At 37.8% G+C, this 12,578-nt stretch overlaps 1 protein-coding gene across 2 annotated transcripts; it reads right to left on the bottom strand.

Moving 5' to 3' along the window:
* Positions 1 to 634: 634 nt before the first annotated feature.
* On the bottom strand, positions 635 to 9,099 carry LOC144531672 (interleukin-31 receptor subunit alpha). Of its 2 annotated transcripts, XM_078271928.1 has the most exons (16): positions 8,926 to 9,099; positions 8,658 to 8,699; positions 8,301 to 8,357; positions 8,094 to 8,211; positions 7,865 to 8,019; positions 6,746 to 6,891; positions 6,130 to 6,271; positions 5,854 to 5,954; positions 4,907 to 5,111; positions 4,598 to 4,783; positions 3,967 to 4,098; positions 3,132 to 3,293; positions 2,121 to 2,264; positions 1,928 to 2,009; positions 1,755 to 1,836; positions 635 to 1,666 (listed from the first exon to the last, which is right to left on the bottom strand). In XM_078271928.1, the coding sequence occupies exons 1-16, from the start codon at positions 9,056 to 9,058 to the stop codon at positions 1,229 to 1,231; spliced, it is 2,325 nt and encodes a 774-aa protein (XP_078128054.1). In that variant the 5' UTR covers positions 9,059 to 9,099; the 3' UTR covers positions 635 to 1,228. The 2 variants fall into 2 exon arrangements, with proteins under 2 accessions (XP_078128054.1, XP_078128055.1); XM_078271929.1 differs by lacking the exons at positions 8,301 to 8,357; positions 8,658 to 8,699; positions 8,926 to 9,099 and having other exon boundaries at positions 8,155 to 8,211.
* Between the last annotated feature and the right edge of the window lie 3,479 nt (positions 9,100 to 12,578).

Below are 12,578 nucleotides of genomic sequence, written 5' to 3'. Positions count from 1 at the left end.
TTAAACCTGTCATCTATGTATGTACAAAATGTAAAAAAAAAATGTGTATGTGACAAATAATTAGTATATACAAATGTACCATATTATTACATATTTTACACCAGAGTCATCACTGAGTTGAAAGCGTGAAAGCAATGGAGAGGGCTGGGGTACAGGGCCAAAAGTCTCAGGAGTTAGTTCTCAGGGTAAGGGGAAATGGGCGCCCAAGTCGTTCTAGTCAGAACAAGTCCGGCGCATAGAGGAAAGGGAGCAAAGTCAGATTAGCAGCACAATAAAGCAGGAATCTAAACACCTTCCTTCATTGTGACATCATATTGATAAACTCCAAGGCTCTTTGAGCTACTATGACTCTGGAAACCAAACTTCTTTCACTTTAGAGAATAGATCAAGGTTAATGGTCTGTGTCACTTTTGTGATAATTCAACAGCAATTTAAATCTAAGAGAAAGTGTAGAAGAAGTTAAAAGTCTACAATACCATTTCTTGTACACTATTTCTGAGTGGAACTGTAAATATGATATTCTCAACAAAAGGGAACAGTGATCTTATCCTACACATCTCCCATATTGGGTTTAAATTCTACAAACAACATACAGCTGACTAATGCATACCAAGTAACTGATGTTAACAGTATGTGTCGGGCTGGGAACCTTTTTTATTTGTTTATCTCACCAGTTTCTCACTTCACATTTCTTGCCACACTATGCTGTCAAACTATCCGATACAGATACAAAAAAAAAAAAAACGACACACAGGATATAACTCTTTCTTTTGATTCCACAAATGTGATCAGCTATGACAGAGGAATGTAGGATGGACAAGAGAAGCACAGAAATAGACATTGGCATTAATTAATTAATCAGGAGGTACTCAGATTTACAGATTGAAATAAGATAGTTATGTTCAGGGATTTATTGCAAGTAATGTTCACACACAGCATTACAAAAATGAGCAGAGATGTTGATGTACATGGACAGAAGAGATTGTTCAAGTAATGTGGATTTACAGGTACGTACAGTAGAGAGGTAGGAAGAGAGACAAACTGTCTTAGGAACTTCTGTCTTTAGAAATGGTAACTTGATTATTCAAGTAAAGAGTAATTTTGACAGCTCATAGAGCTAAATACTGTACTTCTAGTATTGCTTTTGATTCAAATATTCATGGACAAAGGTTCTTATGATCCTTTGTTACTTGCTCTGCATGCTCTGCAGTCCTGTTTCAAACTGTTTTCACAAAATTCTGAAAATCTCCTTGTTGTCCAAGACCGGACTGGTACTAAATTTTCCCACGGTCAAGTCCGTGTCCTCGGGCTTGCTTTCCGTGGCTTGGGTAACTGATGTATTTGCTGACATGCCCTGAGGAATCCCCTGCTGAAACAGTTCCATTGTTGTATATTCACTTGAAAAGGCGAAAGGAGAACTCTGAGGGTTTGTCCGTTGGATGTCCAGGAATGTCTCTGCAGTAAAGACAGGTGGGATGCCTCCACTTGCATCTTCTGTGTCTCTTTGCATCCAGTTCCAAGAACTCTCTGGTGAGTCTTCCTCATCCTCGAAGGCGTGATAAAGCGGTAATGTGCTAGCAGGGATCACGTCTTCTTTCTCAACTATTTGAAGGCTGTATGTATCCCATTCTTCCGCCTTCAGAGCGTTGATGGACTCTAATAGTTCCTGAGTGAAGTAAAAACAGTACCTCATTAACTTAATTTGATTTCTTCACAGTCTGGCTGGTAGCTTAAGGTTTTGCACAGACACTTACCAGTTCACAGGGTCCTATTATCTTCTGCAATGCATTGCTGTTTCCAGGGTTAGGTATGCTTGGCCACAGAATGACTTTTGCTCTGGATGAAGTAGATAGTGTAGAGTAGATATTTATCCATGATAAAAATATATGACAGCTTGTTCAACATACATGTAAGACAGTAGCGATACCTTTTTATTATTGGCGATCCAAATATCAGCACAATGGCCACAACTGCAAAGACTGTGACGACACTACTGAAGTTAGAAAACCCTACGGAAAGAAAATACACACTAAGTCAGGATGATTCTTTGCAAATATTAAGTATCAGAAATGACATTTGATGAACGAATAATGGTCATAAAGATGTTTGATTGATATAACCTTCAGATTTAGTTTTGAAGATGCTTTCTGTGTTTCGTACTCCTGCTCCTGCCTGGGTGAAACCTGATATCTGGACTTTGTATGCTGTGCCAACTTTGAGATCCCCCAATTCATAGCTGTTTAACGTTGGATCCACTGTAATATCTGCAATCAAAGAGTGACAGTTTACAGCATATTACAAATGCAACTTGGACACATTTGCTTTAAAGTTGGTCAGAATTTTCCAAATACTACAGTATTTAATTATCTACACTTGGCGTTGGTGTTGGCCACGTTAGCAGTGAGGCTCTAGGATGGCGACATCAATCGGTCGGTTGGTCCACGATTTTGATCCAGAATGAAATATCTCAACTGTTGGTTCCATTCATACATACACAGACATTCATAGTCCCAAGAGGGTGAATCCTCATGACTTTGTTTATCCCCATTTTTTTAGTAGGTCGGAGTTTTCATTTATCTAGTTAAATATCAACATCTACAAAATGGATTACCAAAAGAAGATGTACAGGCATTCATGGCTCCTTGCTGATGAATCTGACTTTTCCTCTAGCGCCACCATCAGGTTGACACCTGTGGTTTTAAAGTGAAATGTCTTGATAACTATTGGATTGATTGAAATTAATTTGGTACATTCATGCCCCCCTCAGGATGAAGTCTACTCCATTTGGTGATCCCCTGGTTTATGACCAAATATCTGCACAACTAACGACATTCCCAACAGCCTTAGCTACACAAATGTGTGCTTAGTGTTAATTAGCAAATGTAAGCATGACGAAAAGCTAAACTAAGATGGTGACCATGGTAAACCTTTAGCATGTTATGTTACCATGACAGCCAGCTGGCAGACAGGAAATCCATTTATAATAATCGTGGCTGTGTGTAATTGCAGAAAACAATGGTTGTGAAGCCAATGATGTTATGTTGTATTTAGAGATTAGCCAAAACAACAAGGATAGAAGTTTATGAGTGAGTAGTGACTTAGTGACTGAGTTTAAGGTGGATAATGCTTACTTCTCTCTGTACTTGTTCCTCCGTGGTTGTACTCAGTGTAGTAGATGATGTAACCCAGTAGGAAACCTCTGATGTCTTCCTCTGGGATGGACGACCACTGCAGCACCACTGAATTCAGCGTCACAGTGTAGCTGCTGATGTTTGTGGGAGCGCTGACAGGAGCTTTGGGAGTATAATATCAAGAAGTCAGACTGCTTTGTTCTGGATAGGATAATACGAAACTAGCAGTATTGTCATATTAGAGGTGATCTTTATCCTTGTTGTAAGCCACTCTCAGCGTTTTAGCTGTAGGTTTTTGCAATACCGGTCGGTCAGTTCACCACTTTGGTCCAGACGGAAATATCCCAACAACTGTTCGCCATTACATTTTGTTCAGATATTCATGGTCCCCAGAGGATGAATCCTAATTAATTTGGTGATCTCCTGACTATTCCTCTAGAGCCATCAAAAAGTCAAAATCTCACGCATCCACAGTAAAATATGGCTACATCTACAAAATGGATTATTACGAAACTTTTGTCCAGACATTCATGATCCCAGGGGGATGAATCCTAAAGATTTTGGTGATCCCTTGATTTTTCCTATAACGCCAACAGCAGATTGATATTCGAAATGTCTTGACAACTTTTGGATGGATTGCCATGAAATGTGATGCAGACATTGATGGTGTTTGTGAATTTAGGTGACTTTTCATCACCTGGTAAAAATTTCAATTTGTCCAATACTTTGGTTTATCTTTCTGTTTGGTTTTCTTTACAATGAGCATTACAGCCTCACAGTTGGTCTGGTTTATTCCAATAACAAATAGTGTATAGGTAGTAGGCCTATGACTTACATCCTTCAATGAAATAGAATTGTGTACTCCCATAGGTCCTCTCGCTGTTGTTTACATGCTTCATGTTGCAGGTCTCCTTGTCCGTCCGTGTATGTAGAGTGATGTTATATCTCTTATATGGCTCCAAAGGCTCTGGGGATTTAAAATAACCAAATGGATTATAGCAGGAAACTAAATATATTTGATAATGTACCAAAATGAACCCTGTCTTCCATTCATTTTCTGAGAAACGACACCACATGAGTTACGTTCATTATCAACATAATGAGGAATCGTTTCCCCCAAGTTAGATAATATTTAAAAAGTTTTTAAAAAAATATTTCATTAGTTAATCTAACAATTTCTGCTTGTAGCAACTAAAGCATGATTAATATATTTTTTTTTTCTGGTCATGTTTAGACACTCAAAGTACTTTGTTTCCCTAACCTTTACCAAATGTGTGCTTTTGTTGGCTGAACATGGCCTCAGCTTTGTCAACACACATAGTTCATTGATTACTCTTTCGCCACAGAAAATAATCTAGACACAAATTATATTTTCTTTAAAATGTACTTGGCAAAACAGATGAGTAGCATATGAGCATAATGTCTAGGGGACAAGGTTGACCAAAGTATGAGGAATATTTCCACACCTGGTAAAGGAGATAAGGTCCGATAGTTGTTTGTGTTCTGATAAAATGACATGTACGCTGCTTTATGCCCCTTCTTCATGTACTCCACAGAATAGCAGACGCACTCTTTGATGAGATTGTCTTTCCAGTAGATGGTAAAAGATGTATTGCTGTGTACTGTCACATTCAGCTTCCCAGCTCCCATACCTGTGTGGACCAATGTATAATCATTGTACAAAGCTGATCTTATTATTCTGTAGGCTATATATAGACCTGATCACCAAGAGTGACAATTGATCAGAAAAAAAGAGAAGTTAGATGACAACTCACTGGGCATGTCTTCTTGCTGTGGTATTTCCTGGCTTACAGCTGGGGAGGTGCTAGCGTTGTTGACAGCACTGATGTTGAGATGATAAGCTGAATAGGAGAGAATCAATGTGATCTCATGCTGAGTGGTGTTCATCCACTCATATGCCTCTCCTGATGCCTTCCCAATGGTCACATAGTAGCCATCATACAGGTCTTTGGCGGGAAACTAACAAACAGGGTCATTTTATTATCACAGTTACATCTGTACAGAAGCTCTGAGAAAAATAATTCTGGTGATCCATTTTCTAAGTCTAATCTAAATAGTTTTCTCTTCGGTGTTTATGATTTAAGAACAGGTAAAAAATAAAAAAAATTTGGTAGGTAAATGTTTGTGTGTGTTGTTGTAATATTCATTTAGGCCACAAGAGGCTGAAGTGCACTACTACCCTATGTTCTAAGTTGGACTCAAAACACTAGCACCGATTAAAATATATTTCTAGCCTAAGGGAAGACATAACAGTAATGTAACATAACTTGCTAACACATATGCGCCTTGTGTTTAGAGTGCAAGGACAAATTAAAACTCAGCTTGAAGAAAGCATGAATGTTATAAGTCCTATTTAGAACATGGGGTAGAGGTGCACTTCAGCCTCTTGACGAAATGAGTATTTAAAAAACAAAAAAAACACTATCAAACAAATCATCCTGACAAAAAGAAGAAAATACCTTTGAAAAAAAAATAATTGAGGAACTTAGAAAGAATAAACCTGCCTTTTTTCACTTGTTCTTACATCATAAAGACAGGTGAGAAAACTATTTAGATCAGACAGACAATAGATCATCAGAAGAAAAAAGTTTTCACTTGCCTCTCAGGACTACAGTACATTAGCCATCGCTACAGTACACATAAAATATATTCTTGTGGAAGGAAAATTTTGAGGAGATACATTTAAAAAAAAAAAAATTACCTTCCAGGTTAAATAAAGCAGCCGTTGGTTTTGGTTGGTTGGTCTACTCATTGCAATGTCAGTAAGGTTAAGGTTGACTATGACAGGCTGTGTAGTTAGTTCTGAAAGAGGACATTTAATTATTGTGGAAATAAGAAACATTTATTTTTATGAAGAAGAAATATTTCAGCTTCAACTTATTTGTCCTGTTCTTGTTATCATACAGTAGGAGTAAAAACACTAGAAACCGCTTCTTTTTAATGTTGTATTTAGTTTAACTAATAAAAGCAGACTGACCTGATGGGACGGTGTAGGCTTCGCTCCATGCACACTGTGAGCATTTCTCATTAGTGTCGCACTGTATCTGTGCAGTGTAGACCAGTGAGGAGTTTAGATTCTCCACTGTACAAATCTCTCCATTTTGTGATTTCACGGGTGACTGTGAACAAACACAGAAATGAATGAAGGCCTTGTTTTGTTTTCTGTATTCTATATTTAGTTTGCAGTTACTACTAACTAATAACCTTTATTCAATCAGCTAATCTCATAAACAAACTTCTCTTTGGGTTGCTAAGGAGGCCAAACCTACTCTTTCATACATTATTGTACAAAGTGATGAATATAATATGTATCTCCTGTAATGAACCGCAGGGCACAAAAGTAAACTGGATAAAGTTTGAGAGAAAGTGGAGAGCAGCACGTAGACATGATGGTCGATTTCACAATGATTTTCCTAGCTTCCAGAAAGAAACATGCTTTAATATGCTAGTTATTCCACATGCAGTTAACCGCTACCTACCAAAGTCCCAGATATATATGTAAGATTTAACTTTAATTTCAGTATTCATGCTGTCAAAGATATTTAATATCGAAAACTTAAATTGTTTGGTGTAAACAGGTGGTTGATACTGACCTTGCTCCATGACAGGCTTCCCAGTGCTTTATATCTCACAAAGTAATATTTAATGGCCTTTGTGTCCTCCTTTTGCCAGCTCACATTCACAACTAGCCTTCCAGAGCGGCGACTGAAGGACACCTTATATGGAGGACCACATCTCACTGAAGTTCGAACAAAACAAAAACACCTATATTCAGTCTGAGATGTATCATTGTTAAGGAAAAACTCAGGAGCAGCACAACTCATTTCACATACGTGAAAAAGGTTCAGGAGACTTTGATCAATTAGACAGGAGCATTTTATGAACACTCAATTGAGAAGACAATTGAGCAGGCAGTACAGTTTAACCACGATGTGCGTGCATTGCCGTCCCAACTCTCTGTAGTTCCTGTCATCCTGTAAATGTATTTAAACTCATGCTGGAAGCTGGTTACCACCCCAAATGTTATGGTTTTGGTGTTTTGTCTTGTCTTATGGTAGTCTGTTTTCCTGTCATTGTGGTAGCCTGGTTTTCTGTCATGTCTTCTTTCCTTCTGTTTGTGTGATTTTCAGTCTTGTCTTGTTTTATGTTCTGTTTCCTGTTTTATTTTGATAGTCTGTTCTCTGTCTTGTCTTGTCTAGTTTTACTCCCTGTGTTTTCCCGCTCTTGTGATTGCCCGATGTTGTCCACCTGTTTGCCAGCCCTTGTGTCACCTGCCTCTTGTTACCTCGTTCCCTCTGTATTTAGTCTTTGTGTTCCCGTTGTCATGTGTCAGATCATTGTTTGTGTTTGTGTTCTTTCCTGTCAGTTTGTGTCTGTGCCGGTTTGGATTCTTCCCTTTGTTCTCTCTTTGTTCCCATTAGTTTGCTGTAAGTTTGTTCCTCGTGTTTTCCTTATTTTTGGACTTTAGTTTTTGCCTGCTTCCTTTGGATTCCTTTTGTTGTTTTTGTCTGCCTCATTTTTTGGATCTCCTGTTTTTTTTTGTGTTTAAATAAACCCTCGAGCTCAATCCTTCCTCTGCCTGCTTGCCTTGCCTTTGCATTTGGGTCCACCTATTTCCCCCTGAACACCAAAGGCTGGTTACCACAACATACATACAAATACACAGAAATTAAAAGAAGTTTGTTCGTAAAAACACATTGTTCTGGACTTACACAAGCTCTTTGGTGAACCTCTGAAAACTGCTTTTGTGCAATTTGTTGACTCGCTGTTTTCAAAAACCTCAGCGCTCATGTTGTAGCTTTTAAATAATTTGATCTGTATAGAGATTCCTGTGATGTTGTAGGTCGCTTTGCAATATTTTTTGTCCCTAGAAGGAGAAATGGTTTGAAAAATTAGATGTGTTTTGTAAACAATATGTATAATTCCATGCAAGCTACTTACTGTTGTTGTATGATGAGTGTGTATGTCTTTTCTGATGTACCGTTTCCAGGTTTCCACTCACATTTGTTTTTACCAGGTAAATTATGTTTACCAAAACAATCTAAATCATGGACTCCATCTAAAAGAGAGGCATTATACAGTAATAGTTTATAATAATCACTTTACAGATGATGATTCAACTTGAGGATGACTCAAATGTATTTTTACCCGGGTGAATCACACAGTACTGATATTTGGAAGAAATGTTCTGTGACTTGCAATTCCCTAGAACAAAAGAATATGGTGTGAAACTTTTGATCAAAAATTGTTTTCTCAATGTGTCATTTTTACAAGAATGCTTTTTCTCAATGTGGAGAAAAACATAACAAATATGATACCACTTTTTATCTTGTAGTAGGAAATGTTTGTAACAAATGTTTTTTTAATATATATATATTTCAGAGAAATACTGCTATCCATCTAGGAAAACAATTTAGTAGAGATAATATGAAGAAATCACTGATATTTAAGTGGCAGTGTGATGATTGATAAGATGAAATGTGATGAAAAGTAAAATAATCCCACCTGAACTTGAAGCTTGTGTAGCGTAGTAAACAACGATCAGACCTTGAATGTGAATGACAACACAGAACAGAGCAGTTGACAGAAAAATCCTCCATTGTGTTTGAAACTGAATTTGATAATCAATTTAATTCATTGCAAAGACAACTTATTAGGCCAAGGACCTAAATAAACATGGCAATGATTCTCTTTTTCCATAAATAGCTCAAAATGATCACGCAACAGAAAATAAAGATAGCAAATGCAAAAGCAAAAATTGTAGACCACTTACTGAGGATGAAGAAATATGAATGGCTTGCATAGGAAGAACATTTTGAGTAAACCATTGTCGCATGGGACTGACTGAAAGACTGAAACCAAGAGAGTGGGTTTGAAGTAATCTCATGCCCACATTGTGCTACCATTCATAGTCAGGATGCACACATAGTATCTGCTCACTGAGAGTGAAAGGGAAGGAAACATTTTGGGGAGTTATATGCTCAGCGGGGCGGGGAACTGTTGTCTTACTTCTTCTTTCCACAAATAGAGCTGGTCAACAAGTGAGGTTGTACTATTTCAAACAACACTCTGATATGCAGGGGATGCCTTGCAAACCAAGAGAAGTGACCGTGAAGTAGCTGTGCACAAGACTGTGAATACATTTCTCTTTTCTCGGAGCAGTTACTGAAAACAAGCTCTCTGTTCGCTGTGACTCAAAGAATGAAGACAAGTCACTTTTTGTCATGTAATTTCAGGCATTCTTCATGCCTATTTTGCTTTCAAAGAACTGGATGTCATTTTCATTTGAAAATCACAAATTGACCGATTTATTTTGAATCAGAGGTGGACAGTTTTTCTAACAATGTTTCAGAGAGCAGACTTGCTCCTATTAGTTTCTGTAAGTGAATAGTTTTAGGGAGCTGTACAACGAAAATATTACCTCAGTAGTGAGAGCACCCACTAATGAGATTTCCTGTACGGTAAAAATAGTTTTTTTTTCTGTATTATAAATTATATTATGTTGTTAGAGGGCTATAAGCACTAGTCATTAGTAGGTTAGAATTTGTAATGCTAGGCATGCAGGGTAAAGATATTGTATAAGGTGCTGCAGGCATTTGCAGCGTGATGTGCGCTATGTGTAGTATGCGTGCTTTTAGCTATTATATGGCACGATGATCTTGTCCTACAGAGATAGTGCACGACTGTGGAGTGCGTGATGATATAAAATATTGTGAGTGTGTGAGAGAGAGAGAGAGAGTAGTAGTAGGGTGGTAGGGTAGAGGAGAGAGAAACCACTGTTGACTCAATCACTCACTTCTCTTTCCGATCTATTGAAATGTTACTGAAAGCATTACAGTAAGAAATGAATTCATAGAATACTCAGCTTGCTTGCCAAGATGTCGCCTCTCCTCCCCCTGTCTGGTTTCATGAAGCATGTTATTTAAAGCCTTAAATAAAAAAAGATTGTAGACCAAATGTACAGCCCCTTCACCGCACATGTGTGTTTGTCACGACTCAGCTGGATGCTTTGACCTTCTCTGTGCAGAACGATATACAGTGAAAGTTTGACACTGAAAAGGCTAAGTCCCTACTCACTCTGCTGAAGGAGTAATACTTGTGCACACCTCAAATAAAGTTTCACGCGACACTACAAGCATGGATTGACTCCAAAGCTCAGTGCAAAAAACACTGAGAATGTACTCACAGCGAAAGCAGAGACACCTGAGTAAGACAGTTGAACTTTAGAATTCTGCATTTTCTAGAATCTGAACCCAAAGGAACTGCAAAGGGACTTACCAGATCTCAACAGAAAACACCGCTCACAAACTGTTCAAACAGCTCTGGTGTAGTCCAGCCTTACTTTCATGACAAACGTGCGTCACTGTGTAACACGACGCGAGAATGCTCGCCCTAGCATATATGTGAGCACTGCTCATACTGCTATCTATTTACTAGCAGTCCTTACTAGGTACTGAGCACGCACTCGCAACAAGATACATGAAGTGAGAGCGCCTCACTCTGTAGCTAAAACAGAGAGCTCAACACACAGGGTGAAAAGAGGAGCTGCAGCAATGTGCAGTACAACAAAAACATGGTGTTTTTTGAAAAGTAAACCATGTAAACCTATTCTGATATAACCTCTACAATTATGAACCTGAAAATAAGCATAATATGAGCTCTTTAAGAGATGTCTTTCACCATTGTTTCGAAAAAGTCTACTGCCTATAATCATTTACTGTATGGTATGTTTTTGTATTTGACCTAGAAATGCCGCCCCTCACTAAACTAGGCAAGATGGCTGTTACGCCTTCGGAGAGTTGCACTAGGATAAAATGCATCTGTGCTCGGTTAGGGAAGCCTTAAGAAAAGTGACACGATACACAATAACAACAAGTATGTACGAGTGCATTAATGTGTTATCATATGTACTGTAACTACCTGTGCTTTTAGGTGCATGTTCCTCTTTCAGTGCTGAACACACAGGAAGTTTGGTTCTCACCTCACTGACTTCTGTGAGAAGGCCTAAAGAACATCATCACGCTGTTTATCTCAATCTTGATCTTAACATTACCAGTTAACACTTATGTCAGCTGTACAGCAAAGTTTGAACCTTAGTTGTTGTTGTTGATCTCCATCTTTGCATGTTTTTAACATTTGGTGTACTGATTTTAACTTGAAGAAGACTTTTTTTCTTTTTTTACAACATATCTACCTCAGAAATGTCTTGCTTCAGGTGTTCACAGTATTTCAATTAAGGGAACTGAAATAGCAGAAGGATTAAATGTTTAAAAGCAGTGATCAAAATGTGAAAAGATTATAATATTTAATTTATAATTTATACTGTTTATTGATCCCCAGTGGGGAAATTATAATATCTTTAAGATCCGTGAAACAGGAAACTAATTTCCGCTAAACATGAAGATGTCTGCCTACTCGTGTTTTTCACGTATGTAAGTTTCCCCACCTTTACTCTTATCGTCTCTAAGATCAGCAATGAGCAGCAACAAACTTGTGGGCTACGAGAGTTGATATATGTGGGTTCCTCTCATGATGTTGTGCTTTGATCAAAATCTTTTGACCTAAGTTTTACATTGCGGGCTTGGTAGTCATTTCTACAGTAAACCAGTGTTCATCATTTTTTCTGTAACATGCAGTACATGATTAATGAAATGTTCCATTCTGTAAATGCATCTGAGTCAACATTTTAGAGAATTAACCTGAAAATGTTGTTCAAAGCAAGCTTTTTTTGAAAGTCATTAAATGTAATCATGTAAGAAATTAGGTATTTTACAAGTGTTCATAAACAATGTAATACAAACGACCATATACACCACTTTTGTACACTATGTTTATGTGAAATACTTTATTGTTTGTGGTTGGAGTAAAAGAAGACAGCTGCGCACAAATGATCATGACTGTAAACTGTATAACTTGTGAACAGTGTTTTCTGTTGGAGATGGTAAGTCCCTTTGGGGTAGACTTTGGGCTTTTTCACTTTGTAAACCTATTACATGCACAAATAAAGATATATATGACAATAAAGGAAAGGGAAAAAACCAAAAAGCATAAGATGAGCACTTTAATTTAAGATAGTCATTTGCAACAATGTCTGTACATGTTACTGTATCAAGATTGACAGGGATGGAATAAATATAGTCTGGGATGATGTCTGTTCCCTTATTTGGGACGACATCCAGTTGAATACCAACTCAACCCTGACAAACTATACACTTTTTGAAAGCATATAGTCTTGTGATTCTATCTGTTTGACCATTTTAAAATCCCAGAATCACTTTGCTTTGCAAAACAAAGTAGTCAAATCAAAACATTTTCTTCAACATAAGCAAACAGTGCCCACCTGTGGAGAATATGTGTGTGTGCGTGTGTGTGTGTGTGTGTGTGTGTGTGTGTGTGTGTGTGTGTGTTTGGTTAACATGCAGCGCT

The sequence above is a fragment of the Sander vitreus genome, chromosome 16, assembly GCF_031162955.1.
Source record: "Sander vitreus isolate 19-12246 chromosome 16, sanVit1, whole genome shotgun sequence".
Classification (NCBI taxonomy): domain Eukaryota; kingdom Metazoa; phylum Chordata; class Actinopteri; order Perciformes; family Percidae; genus Sander; species Sander vitreus.
This window is presented reverse-complemented; position numbering and strand designations above follow the sequence as displayed.